The 17,852-nt window shown below is 37.3% G+C and overlaps 1 protein-coding gene across 1 annotated transcript; it reads left to right on the top strand.

The window, feature by feature from the left end:
• Nucleotides 1-1,034: 1,034 nt before the first annotated feature.
• Nucleotides 1,035-2,650, top strand: LOC112290308 (uncharacterized). The gene is made up of 3 exons (XM_024536460.3): nt 1,035-1,437; nt 1,600-2,031; nt 2,126-2,650. The coding sequence occupies exons 1-3, from the start codon at nt 1,260-1,262 to the stop codon at nt 2,407-2,409; spliced, it is 894 nt and encodes a 297-aa protein (XP_024392228.1). The 5' UTR covers nt 1,035-1,259; the 3' UTR covers nt 2,410-2,650.
• The last annotated feature ends 15,202 nt before the right edge of the window (nt 2,651-17,852 follow it).

The raw sequence follows: 17,852 nt of genomic DNA on the forward strand, positions 1-17,852 counted from the left end.
TCTATTCCATTGCTGGCAGACAAACCCGGCTCTTCTCAACATGTGGAATAGTATCTCTGCCCACTCATATCTAGTTCTCCAAATTTTAAGAGAAATTCGTCCATGGCTGCTCTTGCTACTTCTTCTAAGTTTTAAGAAAAATGTAGAAAGCAAACTAATCTTCGGTATTGATGGCTAGGCCATTACAATATCCAACTTTTGGAGCAGTTAATTCAAAGTCAAGTTGTAATTATACTTTCATTCAAACATATTCCCTCTAATGTTTACTTCAATTGTCATGGCAAGCAAACTACTACAAACTTGTCCAAAGTAGCCACTTTAACACCTTGCAACCACTTGAGCATGCACATTCAGATCTCAATGGTCAAGTAGCTACTCCCACATATTCAAGCTTCAAGTATTCTATTGCATTTATTGATGATTATTCTTGATATACAATTATTTAACTCCTATTCCTTGGCTAGTACACCAGTTCCAAGAGAACGATCCAACAATGGCAGATGAACTGCAAGGCATGCTGGGTAAAACTCCACAGAACCATCAGTGCAACGGAGGCCCTGGTTCGCAACTCGATCGCCCCTGCTGCCGCAGCCAACTGCCACCAAATACGGGGAAAACTGAAACATTCCCGGATGGTCGCTGCGGAAAACGGCGTGCAAAAATCGACATTCCGCCACCCATTCATGCGTCATCCGGACTAGAGTCGCCCTCTGAACGGAGAGCCCAGACGAAACGAAGAGGACCATGAGTATATTCCAACCCAACTTCCGTTTCACACAGCACCGCTCGCCCGCAGTCCAAATCAGGAATCAAAGATTACAGTTCCGATACCGGACCAAATCCTGCTTCTAGAAGAGATGATTGACTGCCGAACGAACGCATCGAAGATACACAGAAGTGAGTCCTCACATGAGGCGATGATGTTCTGGGGGAATGACTGGATGGATGAATGAAGCATACAGAGTTCTCGGCGGGGACGCCCTCGGCGACCATCAAAGACCGCTGCAGCCAAAGGCGAACAGCGGGTCGGTCGTCCGAGAAGCCGCAGCGACGACTCGAGTTGACTTTATTGGTGGGCAACTCACATTGACAGTGTTCCAATCCAACATTCCTTTTAAGTGCAGGGTCCTCCCACCCGTTTCCTCGTCTCGCCCTCTTACGAATCGTGTGTCACATTGCGTGTCTCAATATCTCTGAAGCTCCTGCTCCCACTGCAGCGAGCTCCTCGTTGATCTCGTCGGAGCTTACAGACCGTAGCCATGTCTCAGACCATCTCTCACACTGAAGTGCTCCAGGTCCGCGCGGACGAACTATGGGAGGCCGTCAAGCAGGCGGACACGCTCATGCGCGCCAACATGCCTGAGTTCTTCGCAAAATCGGAGTATGTGCAGGGCAATGGCGAGCCTGGCAGCATCCGTGTGATCATCCTGGGTTCAGGTTTTGCTCCGCCCCGTCTTTCCGAGTCCTGGTTCCTGAATCCGGTGAATGCATTACCCCGCAGGCACGAATCTAGCATGGTCGGACTAGTTTCGCGCTCGCATTTGAGACAGTCTGGTTAACAGCGATGGTTGTTTTCTTCTCCTTCCTCTCTTTTTGCAGCCATCCCTCACGTGGGGCAAATCAAGGAACGCGTGGACAAGTTCGACGACGCCACCATGACGATGGCCGCCACCGTCCTGGAGGGCGATCCCCGCTACAGCTCCTTCAGTGAGCAGGTGCAGCTCGTCCCCAAGGGCGACACCACCGAAGCGACCTGGACTGCCAAGTACGAGCCGGTCGGCGACATGGGCCCTCCCGAAGAGAAGAAGGCCCTCTCAGCCCTGATGCTCAAAACCCTTGAGCGCGCCGTGCTCGACAAGAAAACCCTGACGCATGTCCAGACGCTGGATGTAAGTCCCGAAGACATCTGGAAAGCTTGTGAGAGAGTGGACGACATTCTCGCCAAGGCCATGCCCCAATTCTTCGAGACCGTCACGCTGCTGAACGGTCACGGCGAGCCTGGCAGCGTCCGCGTTGTGAAGATGGGACCTGGTAAAAACACCCTTCTCGCCCCGTTCCGTTTCGAACCCGCTGTACCGTCCGCCTGATCTCTCCCTCTAACAACTGGTTGCTCACGAATTTGCAGCTGTCCCCCACGCTGGAGAAGTCACCGAGCGCATGGACTTGTTCGACAAGGAAACCCGCAAGCTCGGCTACACAGTGCTCAAGGGCGATCCCCGGTACTGGTGCTTCAAAGCCACGATGCAGTTCAACGAAGGGCCCACCAAGGGTACCACCGAGGGCCTCTGGATGGCGTCCTACGGCCCCCTGGGCAACATGGGCCCTCCGGAGCACATCTGGGGCATAGTGCAGCTGGTGTGGAAGGCCCTTGCCGGCGACGTGAAGGAGCACCCGGAGCTCTACGCATAAGCTTACAGACAGCACGAGCGCGGATACAACAGTAATTGTCAATCGATCGTCGCATCGTGCAGACCGAATCACATGTTCTGGCTAAGAAGCAAGTATCTGCGCATTCGGTGGTGGTGATCGACAGGAGTAGCGTTTTGTTAGCCGGACCTGGATGTCCTCCGGGGCTTTTCTATTTTTTTATTTTTTTATTTTTTTTTGTAAGGTGCCGATGTAATGTAAAAACTTTCTATTGTTGATTATCGATGGAGACTTGTGCGTGAGGTGTGAGCGGGTTTCCAATGCAGTTTTGATCGATTTGCGCACGGGCAGCTCGAGTGTGGGGCATATTCATGTCTTGACACGGACGGAAATGGAAATAAAGACGGTGCAATGAACAGATGATCGGCTCTTTAAACAAATGAAAAGGAAGACACTTTCAGATTTAAGATCCCGAACGATTGAAAAGGATTTGAATCATAATCAATGCATTGTCCTGCATCAACATAGAATGAATATTTAAATGGAATAGTTGGACTGATAATCTGTCAAGAGCTTAAGATTGTGAAACATTAAATAGTGTTTAGGATTATATTTGAATCTAAGGATCAACAATTAGACTCTTCTCAACAAGGAGCAATTAAATCAAATGTATTATTAATATACAACAAAGATAAAATGATGGGAGTTGCAATCAGAGTAAGGATGTTTACTTACAACAAAGAAAACATGGTGAAAGGCAATGCCATTAGGAGGTGGTTTGTTTCATCATGTTTGTTAATTTTATATTGTCAGGAAGTTTATGTCTTAGGAAGTTTACATCTTAGGCGTATGATTGTAGGAAAATCCTAAACATTGGACTTATGATATTCATGCTTTTGATTAGAGGAATTTATCCCTCTAAGTGATTGAGGTGTAACATAAACTTTTAGAGAATAAGTGGTACACTTACTACATAATAACGTACCTAGATGCTCTTCAAGAGAAGAGAACATATATTTTTCTTTGATTATGTTAATCTATACAGCAAGAATATTTTTAATACTTGATAATAAACTAGAAATAATTTTTGATAGATGCATTTGGAGATCTCTTTTTTGAGATCTTTAAGCAATAAATTCATTATTTTGATCTTTTAAAAATACAAGCTTAGATTATTCTAGTAAGACATTTTGTAATTATATAAACAAAAATGCAATTAGAATATATTTTATGCAATAAGTTGGATATAAACTAAATAAATCTTATTTTACATATTTTTGACATTTGTATAATTTATTTATTTTAAAAAGAATTAAATATTAAATTATTAAAAAGCTGATAACTAGAAGAAAATGAGTATTAAATATTTCTCAAAAGCATAAAAAATTGAGTGAATGAGAGGAAAAAAACTACCAAGGTAGTTATAAGGTGGAAGAATATTCTTTTAATCAAAAGCCTAGAACAATTTGGCAGGGCTTTGTCTTACAAAAGAGGAGAAGAGAGAGAGAGAACTCAGCTACCCAAGCCTTCTTAACTAGGTGGAAGGAGGCCCAAAGGTTGCAGCCACATCTCCACCATCCAAATCAAAAAACTCCTAACTAAGATCAAGGGTCTATAAGCATTCTAAATGTAAATCCAATTTTAAGGGTAAAATTATATATAACTCAAAAAATAACAACTTTTTGGTAAAATAAAGACCACCAACGTTTCTAAAACACATTTTAATCCTGATGTTGATTATTCTCAAGCCCAAATCTGAGTTCTAAATTATAAAAATCAATTAATTTTTTAATTTAATTATAAGTTTCAATTATAATTCTAATTTCAATAAGTCTACTTGGAGATCAGTAAGGATTCTTGCCATCAAAGCCATCATGATTACCGTTCTTTAATTTAAACTCCCTTAAATATGAACTCTTAGCAAATCCAAGATCCAATTGCAATTTGGCCTTGAATTAATACACTTATGATTTTTCTTTTTTCTCCAATATTCAACTCTAAATAGTGATTAAAATCACTTAGAGTGGAAATTTCACAACAATTACATCACCTCCATCTTCTAGAAATCATCATTAATTTAACAATTAGATTTTATATTTTTAATCCATTTAAATTACAACATGAAATTTAAGCTTAAAAAAATCTTAAAATTAAATAGGAAGATAGAGCAATTAGACTTAAGGGATTTTTATAACCATAGTTAAATTAGGAATTAGCCTTGGGATTCAAAATTAAGACTGTGAATCAATTTAAGATATTATTTTTAAGACTTGGAAGAAAAATTCTACTAAAATTCTAATTTTAGTACGAAAAGAGAATTTAAATTAGATCAAGAAAAACAAATCATAGACCTTCCGAACTTATTATTTTTAGAAATTTTAACAATCATTCAATCTAATAATTAGAAATATTTATCTAATTAATAACCTAAATATACATGTAATGTCATAATTAACCAAAAAAATTAATTTAGATCCATAAGTTAATCATATTAGTATTAAAATTATATATATATATATATATAGATATATATATATATAAAATCACAAAAGTGATTATAACTAACTATTGAAGCTATTAATTATATTCACACTTGTAGCATATCTTTGAAGTTGTAATTTGTATGCTTTGTTTGTCCATTTATTTGAGATTGATAGGCTATAGAGATAACAAGTTTTGTTCCTAATAGCTTGAACAAGGCTTCCAAAATACTTTTTGTGAAGTGTGGATCCCAATCTGAAACAATGATACAAAGTAATTCATGGTGACAAAAGACAATATCAAAGAAGACTCGTATAAGTATTTGAGCATCTATATTCAAGTACACCACGGCCAAGTGAAGTTGCTTTAAAAATCAGTCCTTAAAGATGTCAATCACGGTGTGATTATGAAGCGTTTACAACATACATGTAATGAGATCCATAATCACCTACTCTCAACGTGTCATAGGTAGTAGAATTGGTTGCAATAGTTTAAGAAATGCTACATTATATACTTTATTATATTGACATGATTCATAAGAATGCAATAAAGTTTGAACATCATAATCCAAACCTATCCAAATTCATGTCCTTGAGATCCATTTTAGAGTCTTTTTTTGCTCTAGATGTCCAAATATTAGGATATCATGTCCCTCTTGAAATATGGGCATTTAAAATATAGCATTTTTAAGTACATAAATTTACTTTTTGAAATAGAGTAAGCCATCACTAAGACTATAATTTTGATACTTTATATTATTCACCTTCAGCCAATTACTAACCATCTTCAAATAAGCATTCCAATGTATAGCTTCATTCCATTTTGCTTCTTTGGTTAAATTTGATATGACACTATTAATGGTAGTAATTTCTACCTTATCTCCTAATTTGGCATTCAAGTCTAGACACTACAATAAGCTATTTGGGACAAAATATTGTTACCTTTACTTGTATTTAAGCTGGTTATTAAAAAATATCAATTATTCTTCCTAATAATGATGTTGTGATTTCATATTTTCTAGATGCAAATCATGTAGCAAGAATTGATGCTTAGTCTAAAAAACTATTAGTTTCTTCAACAAAAAGTATTGCCACACTTTTGTGGCATAAATAATTACTAATTGCTTTTGATTACATTTAAAGTAATTATATTTTATTCTTTTGAACTTGCTTGATTCATACGCCACAAGTTCAAGGTCTCTACTAAAGTCTTGTTGAAAGATTGTTCCAATAATAAAGTCTAAAGTATCAATGTCAAGTGTATAAGGAATGTTGAAATCATATGATTGTAATTTTGAAAAGTAATGAGTTCTTCTTTCAAACTATCAAAGTTACTTTGCTGCTCTAGTTTCCATTCAAATGATGCACCTTTTTCTAATAGATTTGTCAAGAACGCAACAATATATGCAAATCATCAAACAAAACATTAATAATATCCAATAAGGCCTAAAAACGAGTAGACTTCAGAAGCATCTTTGGAAGTTGGCTAATCCTTCATTATTTTTACTTTATTCTATTTTATGTGCATGCCTTCAAAGGATACTACATGCCCCAAAAAAGTAACTTTTGACTTCCAAAATTCACATTTTGTTTGCTTGCAATAGAAGTGACTATCTTATGGCTGACATATCATATTTCGTAGGTGTTGTTCATGCTTCTCAGGGATTTTATTATATACAAGGATATTATCAATGAAAACAACTACATACTTATCTAAAAGATTCCAAAATAATATGTTCATTTGATCCATGAAAGAGGTTGGAACTTTAGTGAGGCTAAAAGATAAAAAAAAAGCCATTCAAAATGTCCATAGTGCATACAAAATGGCATCTTTTTTATATCCTTTCTTACAATAGGTGTCTCTCAATAGCCACTCCAAAGCTCTAATTTATTAAAGATGATTGCAACTTGAAGTTAATCAAGAAGATCATCCACATATGGAAGTGGATATGCATTCTTAACATTCTGCTTATTGGTGCGTCAATAGTCAATCTAAAGCCAAAGTTCACCATCCTTCTTGGGTGCAAAGAATATATGTGCTCTCCATAGTGATGTGCTTTTTGAAAGAAAATCCTTCTCTAAGAATTCATCTAATGTCTTCCATAGTTCTTCAAGTTCATTTTATAGTGGGTGATAAATTGGCCGACTTATTGGCTTGGCTTCAAGTAATAGTTCTATTTGAAAGGAGGCCCTTCAATCAAGAGGCATGCGACTAGGTAGATTAGTTGGAAAGACATTCCAATATTTCTATATGAATTAATTTACTTGTTTATTCTTTTTGCCGTCTTTTCTTCCATACATGCAAGATTTGGAACGACCATATATATATATATATATATATATATATATATTCCTTATACTATATTTGCTTTTTCATAAAAGTTATTTTTACGAGTAAGTCTTTAGTTGCAGATTATTTTTCTCTTCATTCAATATGGAGGTACAAAGAGTCACCTTCCATCAACCATCTTTGAAGAAGAATGTCCTTGCTATCCAATTAACTTCCTTATTTTCTACCTCTAGCCATGGCATATTAAAGACAACATCATATCTTAACTTTGTATCAAGGATATAAACTAAAAAAAGATGTATAAACTTAAAAAGTCTATATTAAAAGAAAAGTAATAAAATAATAATAAAGTAGTATGTATATTAAAAAAAAATTGAAATGGCTATTACCAAAAGACAAAGAAATTAGAGACTCTTAAATCTACACTAGAAACAAGAAAAGAATTGACAAGAGTGAAGAAGGCTTCACTCTTGCCTCTATATGTACTATCTAACTAAAAGCTATGTAGCAATGTTCTATTGAACGTTTAATATGTGTTGACTTTGCACAACACATGTCTTAGTTTATAAGGCAAGCTTTCTAAATGTGGGCCACATAGTTAGCTTATTCTTCAAGCTACCAACATGTGTGGCACATGGCTAACTTGTTGATCATATTTCTAACCTAAAAAGTCAATTATAGATACTTATAAAGTTTAAGTAGCATCTATAAAGCTTCTAGGAAGCTTCTATAGAAGATATTATGGAATTAACTTACTTTTATTTAATCATGTAGGTAATTATCAGTTTAGATGTATATGTCTATGATATTACCTGCCCTTTTAGACATAAATTCTATGAGGAATAATTTTCATATGTTGAAGAAATCTAAGATGTGACGAATTATATTTGCTACATACTTTGATCTTTATTCTCTTTGAAGATAATTGATAAGTCTTCTTAGCCATCGATACTGTCCTATTCCAAGGCGAGAAGACTATCTTGTTATTTGATTGTTGTTGAGGCCTTCATAACTTCTTTCAAATAAAATATTTCGAACACCATCACAAGTTTTTTCTAACTCTAATAAAATCACCAAACATCAAAATTCTCTTCCAATGTTGTGATACCAAATATGCAGATCTTAAGATATCACTAAAATCCTAAAAATAGCTTCAAATCTTAGCTTTTCAACATAATAATCTAATTTTTCTAAAAATTTTGAACAAAAAATTCGTCCAGAAACTCAAGATATGGCTCAAATCATTACTATGAATAAAATCACTTACTTTCTGCCTTTAATTTGGATGTGCTCACTTTAATTCTCTATAACTTCTTCATCTAAAATCCAAATTTATCAAATAGTATATGAAAAGTAGAGTCAAAGAAGTGCTCTCTCCAACCCTAGTTGCCAATCCTTCGTTTCTCTTTGTAAACGTATGTTATGCTCCAAAGAATGATAATAGGTATGAAATTGATACCTTAACTTTGAGCACCAATAACTCTTTCATAAAAACTCCAAATCACATAAAATTTGTATCCAATCCCTATCCAAAAACCTAAACTTGATGAATCTAGCCTCCAAAGCTTAAATGGCCTTGAAAGAGAAATCCTAATATCTAATAAGGCCTTAGGCAGTATCCTTGAAGTCCATTGGATATGGCCTTTGATCAATAGGAATGAAGATCTCCATTCCTTGCCATCATCCAACCATGCCTTGCTTTCATCCCTCCCAATAAACCTCTTACTAGTTAGGATTTTCTTCTTTAGGCTCTAATCTCCTCTCAAGGCTTCATACTAAATATTTAGGTCCGTCACGGATATAAAAATACAAACTTGAGATCTAACAAGAAGTTCAAGAAGAACTGGCAAGAACTAGATTAATCAGATGAAAACAACACCAGAGAGGTGAGCTAGAACTCTAAGAGATGTATTGTCGAGACTGAAGAACTCTTCAGCCTCGATTCCAAAATATACTCCTATTTAAGAAGCTTCGTAAGCAACTTCTACCAACTAGGAAGCTGTCACGGCCATAATCATGTAAGCTAATAATTACATATAGAAATAGGTAGAAGTAAGTAAAAGTAGGTAAAAGTAAGTTAATTCTATAATATTTAATATAAAAGCTTCCTAGAAATTTCCTAGATGCTCCTTTGACTTCATAGGTGTCTTTAATTGACTTTTTGGATTAGAAACGTGGTCAACAAGTTGGCCATGTGCCACACATGTTGTTAGCTTGAAGATCAAGCTAACTATGTGGCCCACACGTAGAAAAACTTGCCTTGTAAGTCAAGGCATGTGCCCTACAAAGTCAACACATATTGGAGTTCCTATAGAATGTTGCCACGTAGCCCCTAGTTAGAGAGTATATATAGAGACAAGAGTGAAGGCTTTTTCACTTTTGTCAACTCCTTTCTTGCTTCTAGTCTATTTCAAGGGTCTCTAGTTTTCTTGTCTTTTGACAATAGCCATTCCAGTTTTTCTTTCAATATATATATTTGTTTATATATATTTTGTTACCTCTCTTTGAGTGAATGCTCACTTCTTTGAATTGTTTTTTCATCGAGTTCTTGTCCTTGACAGATTGACAAGAGTGCACTTACAATATCAGAGCTTTGTTTTTCTTGAGTAAGAGTGGATTACCCCTTTCTCTTGACAAGACATAAGCATATTAGAAGTTTGCGGATTACCCACTTCTAAACTGATATTGTTCTTAGTATCTTCTTTGTTATCAAGTTTTTTCTTTTTCTTTTGTCTTGAGCAATATCAAACAAATTTTTCTTCTTAGTATCATTATGGCAGAGCTTGTTGAAATGAAGAGTGCAATGGCACAAATGCAAGAACAATTGAGGGAGTTAATGCTTGCGATGCATCAACTCAATTCACCAACACAGGAAAGAACAAGAATAGCAGAAAGTGGAGATATAGAGATGATCGGAGCTGCTTCAACATCTGCACCAAATCACATTCCTTCTCCAATTGTACAACACCCTGTAAGTACTAGAGAACCAAGAATTGCTTTACCCGAGAAATTTGATGGTACAAGATCAAAGTTTCGAGGGTTCATCAATCAAGTACAATTGGCAATTGAACTTCAATCGCAAAGCTATCTAACTCCAGGATCACAAGTCAGGTTTATTGGCACTCTACTTTCTAGTTCTGCATTATCGTGGTTTTTGTCTTTTCTTGAACAACGAAATCCAATATTGGACAATTTGGAAGCTTTTTTGGCAGAGTTTCGATCTATATATGGTGAACACGATGCAACTCGTGTCGCAACAAACAAGATCCGAATTCTGCGACAAGGAAACCGCTCAGTAACAATGTATGCTTCACAATTTCGACAACTTGTAATTGACATCAAGTGGGATGATGCTGCACTCATTAGTCAATTTCTTTATGGATTGCAATACGAAGTAAAGAAATTGATGCTCAACTTACCTGATCCTCAAACTTTGAGTCAAGCAATCGATTTTGCGGTAAAATGTGACAATCGACTTTTTGAATTTCGATTCGAGAGTCGTGCACGGGAACCTCAACGTTATTACTCAATGGCAACATCAACATCTTTGCCAAACGTACATTGGGAAGTAGAAGACATGTAAATTGACGCGGTACGTTTTAAACCCCTAACTGAGCAAGAAAAGATTCGTCGTCGTCAAGAAGGATTATGTTTATACTACGGAGAACCTAAGCACACTGCTCAACATTGTCCAAAGAAACAACGTAACTATAAAATGAGGGGTACGGCGGTCAAAGAAGACAACATGTCGAAAAACGGATTTGTCCAGCTACAATAGGGACCGTGCACCTGGAACCTTGTACAATTCCTAATGAAGGTCCTATCCTCTCCTCAGAACCCTCTTCTTGTTTTATAATAGAATTATATTTAGGACCTAAGAATTACAAAGCCTTTACTTTATTAGATTCGAGAGCCTCAGAATGTTTTTTAAATGAATAATTTGTTAAAAGTCATAAAATACCTTTTGTATAGAAAACTAAACCCGTACATGTAGAAGTCATTGATGGCCGTCCTTTGTCTTTTGGAGATGTCACTCATGAAACTCGCCCTGTAAAAGTAACAATAAACGGTCATGTTAGCTACATAGCTTTTAACATAATTAAATCCCCTTCCAATCCAATTATTTTAGGTTTATCTTGGCTAGAAAAATATAACCCTCGAATAGATTCGAATTCTCGTAAACTTGACTTTTTTCAAAGCATTATTAATAGTTCTACCAACCAAGTAAAAAGTTATAAATCTAGTATAGTAAAACCCGTACTTATAGGTGCAAAAGCATTTATATACGCAGCAAAAGAAAGATCAACTTTTGCTATTTATGCTGCACCTATTTCTGAAAACGTAAAGACTTCAAGTGACATTCCAAGTCAATATCAAGATTATCAAGACATTTTTGAGAAAAAGAATGCAGATATTCTTCCCGAGCATCACCCATATGATTGTTCAATCGACCTCAAGGAAAGAACTCAATCACCATTTGGACCAATTTATAGTTTATCGCAAGATGAGTTGGCTGAACTCAAGACATATATTGACGTGAATTTAGCAAAGAATTTCATGCGCCATTCAAAATCTCCAGCAGGAGCTCCAATTCTATTCGTAAAGAAAAAAGATGGATCTTTGCGAATGTGTGTTGACTATCGAGGACTCAACAAGATCTTAATCAAGAACATGTATCCATTACCTTTGATATCAGGACTCCTTGACCAGTTGAATCAAGCTAAGATTTATACAAAAATAGATCTAAGAGGAGCATATAATCTAGTACGAATCAAGAAAGGAGATGAATGGAAGACTGCGTTTCGAACCAGGTACGAACATTTTGAATATAATGTCATGCCTTTTGAACTCACGAATGCACCAGCTGCTTTTCAACATCTCATGAATGATGTATTTCATGAATTCTTAGACAATTTTGTCGTCTGCTACCTATACGATATCTTGATCTATTCTAACAACGTCAAAGAGCATGAAATACATGTTCGTCAAGTATTACAAAAACTTAGAGATGCAAGATTATACGCCAAGATAGAAAAGTGTGTATTTCACACTACTCAAGTTGACTTTTTAGGATACAACATTTCAAATGATGGTCTCATGATAGATTCTAAGAAAGTCCAGACAATCATAGATTGGAAGATTCCAAGGACAGTAAGAGATGTCCAATGTTTCTTGGGATTTGCCAATTACTATCGGATCTTCATCAAAGACTTTTCAAGAGTTGCAGCTCCACTTACACGCTTGACCAATAAAGACAAATTCCAATGGAATGAAGAAGCGGAAGTAGTATTTGAAGCCTTGAAGACATCGTTTGTATCTGCACCAGTCTTATATCGTGTTGACTTTTCCAAGGCATTTTTTATGGAAACAGATGCATCGGATTTTGCCTTGGATGCAGTTTTGTCACAAATGGGAACAGATGACAAACTTCATCCGATAGCTTTTCATTCAAGAAAATTCTCAGCAGCCAAGATCAATTATGAGATCTACGATAAAGAACTGCTTGCAATCGTGGATTCCTTTCAAGAATGGCGTCATTATCTAGAAGGCGCTTCTAGTCCAGTCACTGTGTATACAGATCACAAGAACCTCGAGTATTTCATGTCAGTATGCGTGTTGAATCGTCGTCAAGCTCGTTGGAGTATGTCTTTGTCAAGATTCGAGTTCATTATTACTTATCGGCCAGGAAAACAACAAGGTTTATCCGATGCATTGTCTAAACGTTCTTATTTTGTATCAAAAGAAGGAGATGCAACTTTTGAGCAACAAAAAATGGTCCTCTTGAAACCGGAGCAATTTCATCTCCGAGCAATGAAATCAACATTGACTATTGATTCAACTTTTCTCAAGCAAATCCAGTCCAGTATGTCCTTAGACCCTCTTGTTCATGATATTGAGAATAATTCTTCCAAGTCTCATGATTCTTCTAAGTTCGAGTTCAAGAATAATCTATTATATTTTGAAGGACGCCTATATGTTCCAGAAGGAGAAACAAGTTGTCGTATTACGTGCTTTCCTGCTCGAGAACTTGCCAGGCGTCTGGTTGTAGAAGGTAGTATGGAGATTCGTTGATAGTCAAGCAGTCTATCAGTTTTGACTGTTGGAATATAAACGACTACAACAATGTACCGTAAATCTATACGGATGCTCTTCGATTACTTGTCGAAGTCCTTTTTGCCCCAGCCGGTAGGTCTCTAGACGTTACAGAGAACCCCGAACAACCCAAACTGTTAATCTTCAATACCGCTTTGTACTTACGATCTTGTATTCACTGACTGTCTTATTAGATTAACCCAATAAATTTCATTCAATCCGCATACTCAATCCTATAGATACCCTTTTAATCCTTCAATCACAGACGTAACTCGATTTCACAAAACAATCAAGAGTATTCAAACCCACTTCATTGAAAATCACGATTCACCATTACAATACTGACTTCAGCAGCGATTGCCTCAGTCTTCCCAAAACTCTACGAAGAAGAAAAATCCAAATTCTATGTCTTTCCTTCCCCGACCCGAAGCATGAAGCTCCTCTCTCTAATCCCCCCTGATCTTCAAAAACCTCCAATGAAACCGAACTAGTGACCTTGCAAAAACTTGAAAACCTCCCTGATCTTCAAAAACCTCCAATGAAACCGAACTAGTAATCTTGCAAAAACTTGAAAATCCCCCTGATCTTCAAAAACCTCCAATGAAACCAAACTAGTTACCTTGCAAAAACTTGAAAACCCCCCTGATCTTCAAAAACCTCCAATGAAACCGAACTAGTAACCTTGCAAAAACTTGAAAACCCCCCTGATTTTCAAAAACCTCCAATGAAACCGAACTAGTAACCTTGCAAAAACTTGAAAATCCCCCTGATCTTCAAAAACCTCCAATGAAACCGAACTAGTAACCTTGCAAAAACTTGAAAACCCCCCTCGCCAAAAAAAACTCTCTCTCCTAACCTTATCCTCTGAATTTCTTCAATCTTCCATCTTGGATCCGGAATTGGCTCTTGCCATCAAGGCTTAGATCCGAAATTGGCTCTCATAGTCAGAGCTTTTTTCCCCCCTGTTTTTACCTTTAAGAGATCCTTTTACCGAAAACAACGTTCCTTGAAACGGCACAGAGAACAGGACAGCACGAAACAGAATCGAAACCCCGTAATCGGGACCACATTGAGTCGCCCGACCAATTCAGGTCCCATATTGGGTAAGATGTCCATAATAACCTGGATGTTTCCGTAATTGGGTCTGCATTGGGTTGCCCGGCCAATTCAGGTCTCATATTGGGTAAGAGGACCCGGATTGGATTCTCGAAATTGGATCCAATTGGCTCTTCGAACCCGTCGTGTGAATTAGTCCTTCTCTTCCTATTGACTCCCGTTATTGGAATTGAATGGAGCATTTCAGTATGCCCCGAATGACTGTAACGGGGTGACTGAACCTGGCCACTCAGTATTTGTACAGGAGTTGGTCGATGCTCCCAATATTCGAGGTAACTGAATATTAATAAAATTCCCCTTTCTTTTTATTTTCACTGTATACTCATGTTACAACACGACAACGTTTACGTGTTCTTCAAGCACGTCATGATTTTCCAACAGCAAGACACTTTGGATATAATAAGACTTTGAAATTCATATCAAGAGATTTTTGGTGGCCACAAATGTGGAAGTCAGTCAATGACTTTGTACAATCATGTAATATTTGTTCAAGATCAAAAACTCCTCGTCATCGACCTTAGGGACTTCTTCAGCCATTACCTATATCAGAACAACCATGGTCTTCTGTTTCTATAGATTTCATCATAGATCTTCCAAGCTCAAGATCTTATGATTCTATATTTGTGATAGTAGATCGTTTCACCAAGATGGCACATTTTGTGCCATGTATAAAATCTATCACAGGTGAAGAAACAGCTAAGCTTTTCATTGATAATATCTATCGCTATCATGGATTACCTAAAGATATCATATCGGATAGGAGAACTCAATTTGTGTCGAGATTTTGGAGGACCCTTTTCAAGATTTTAAAAGTGGACATAAAGCTATCTTTGGCTTTCCATCCTCAAACTGATAGACAAACAGAGCGCGTAAACCAAGTATTAGAGCAGTATTTAAGGTGTACCATCAACTACCAACAAGATGATTGGACAGCCCTTCTGCCATTGGCAGAGTTTGCTTATAATAATACGGTACATTCTTCCACGTAACAAACACCTTTCTTTGCCAATTATGGCTATCATCCACGACTTGATGCTTTTGATTTTTTAAAAGTTGATAATCCTGCAGCAGAAGATATGGCAAATCGGTTGTCAGAGTTACATTCAATAATGAAGGCACAATTGAAGGAAGCTCAAGAACGACAAAAGATAAACGCAGATGTATATCGTAAGGAGCAACTACAACTCAACGTGGGTGATAAGGTATGGCTACTTCATCGTAATATCAAGACCACTCGTCCTTGCGACAAGTTGGACTATCGAAGGTTGGGACCATTTTCTATTTCTGCACAAATCAATCCAATTGCATATCGTTTACATCTACCAAAGACAATGAAAATCCATCCAATATTCCATGTGTCTCTTCTTGAACCATACAAGACAGTGGACATACCAAGAAGACAACAAGCTCTACCTCCTCCTATAGAAGTGGACAATAATGAAGAGTTTGAAGTAGAAGAAGTCTTAGATTGAAGGCAGCGTCGAAATAAAATAGAATATCTTGTCTATTGGTGCGGATATGATATTAGTGAATGCACATGGGAGCCAATGAAGAATCTTGCAAATGTAGCAAAGGCGGTGGAGGCTTTTCATCGACGACATCCATCGAAATCAAGATGAAAACCTTCTTTATAAAAAAAACAACATCTAGGCAAGATAACATTCTACTTTCAATTCTTGTTCGTATCTTCGTTGTAGTAGTGGCGCTCAGGAGATGGAGAACCAACAACCAATAGATTTAACTCAAGAGCCTTCATTTGCTGACCTGCCGGACGAGACATTACAATTGTCACAACCTTCAAGACGACGCAATCGAGATGAAGATCTTCAAGAACGACATATTCTTCCTCGAATAGATGGTGAGATACAACGCGTTTGGTATCACGATTTGGGAAGGGACTCTCGATGTTTGGTGATTTTGCTAGAGGTAGGAACAACTCCTGATGGTGTTCCAAATATTCTATTCGAAGGAAGTTACGAAGGCCTCAACAATGATCAAATAACTGGGTCGTCTTCTCGCCCTGGTATGGGACACTACCGATGGTTGAGAGGCCCTATCAATCATCTTCGAAGAGAACAGAGATTAGAGTATGTGGCAAATAAAATTCGTCGCATCATAGATTTCGTCAACATATGATGACTGCTCTTCGTGGAACTCGTCCCTAGAAGAGGGGGTAATGTCATGGACATACTCATATAAGCTAGTAATTACATATACAGATAGGTGGAAGTAAGTAAAAGTAGGTAAAAGTAAGTTAATTTTATAGTATTTAATATGGAAGCTTCCTAGAAGCTTTATAGATGCTGCTTTGACTTCATAGGTGTCTTTAATTGACTTTTTGGATTAGAAACGTAGTCAACAAGTTGGCCATGTACCACACATGTTGTTAGTTTGAAGATCAAGCTAACTATGTGGTCCACATGTAGAAAAACGTGCCTTGTAAGTCAAGGCATGTGCCCTACAAAGTCAACACATATTGGAGGTCCTATAGAACGTTGCCACGTAGCCCTTAGTTAGAGAGTATATATAGAGACAAGAGTGAAGGCTTCTTCACTCTTGTCAACTCCTTTCTTGCTTCTAGTCTATTTCAAGGGTCTCTAGTTTTCTTGTCTTTTGGCAATAGCCATTCCAGTTTTTCTTTCAATATATATACTTGTTTATATATATTTTGTTACCATTCTTTGAGTGAATGCTCACTTGTTTGAATTGTTTTTTCATCGAGTTCTTGTCCTTGACAGAAGCTTCTAGAAGGTTCCAGAAACTTACTTCTAGAAGGTTCTAGAAACTTATCTCTAGAAGGTTCTAAGGACTATGTCCCTAACATCTTCTATCAACTAAGAAGCTTCTAGAAGGTTCCAGAGACTTGCTTCTAGAAGGTTCTAGAAACTTGTCTCTAGAAGGTTCTAAGGAATATGTCCCTAACATCACCCCGTCCTTTAGCTTCGAGGTCTCTGAGAAGCATTGTTGTTGTTAATCAGTACCAACGTAAGAAAATGAAGATCTGTCGCATAACGTCTGCTATGAACTCCAACTGTTGTTCATGAGGCAAGTGGTTCATCGGTCCTTGAAGTCAATGATAGTGGCCCACTCCTTCCACTTCTGACCAAGCATAAACTTTCGTGTCCTCATTGTGAAATTGTCCTGCAAACACGCCTTCTGACTGACCATCGTGAATAGGCTCGGACTCAAATACAATCACCAGTGATCGGTTACTCGGTATCTTCCATCATCCTCGTCGTGGTATAGGCAGTTCTTCATCTCGGAGTCGCCTTTGTGAGTTAGTCGATTGAGATAATGTGACTGGCATAATATCTATCTCTTGGCTATCCATATCAGAAGACCAAACTATGGCTACTAAAAAAATTCTATTTTATCTTGGAGAAAATAACTACATCAACTACGAATTTTGGTGGTGCTCTCTCCCTTTCTTATATTCTTGGGTGAGCAAGCTTCAGAAAGAAGCTATCATCAAACCGGCTTAGGTTTATGAGGATGTTATTGATGAA

Source organism: Physcomitrium patens, chromosome 13 (assembly GCF_059467195.1).
Source record: "Physcomitrium patens ecotype Gransden chromosome 13, ASM5946719v1, whole genome shotgun sequence".
NCBI lineage: Eukaryota > Viridiplantae > Streptophyta > Bryopsida > Funariales > Funariaceae > Physcomitrium > Physcomitrium patens.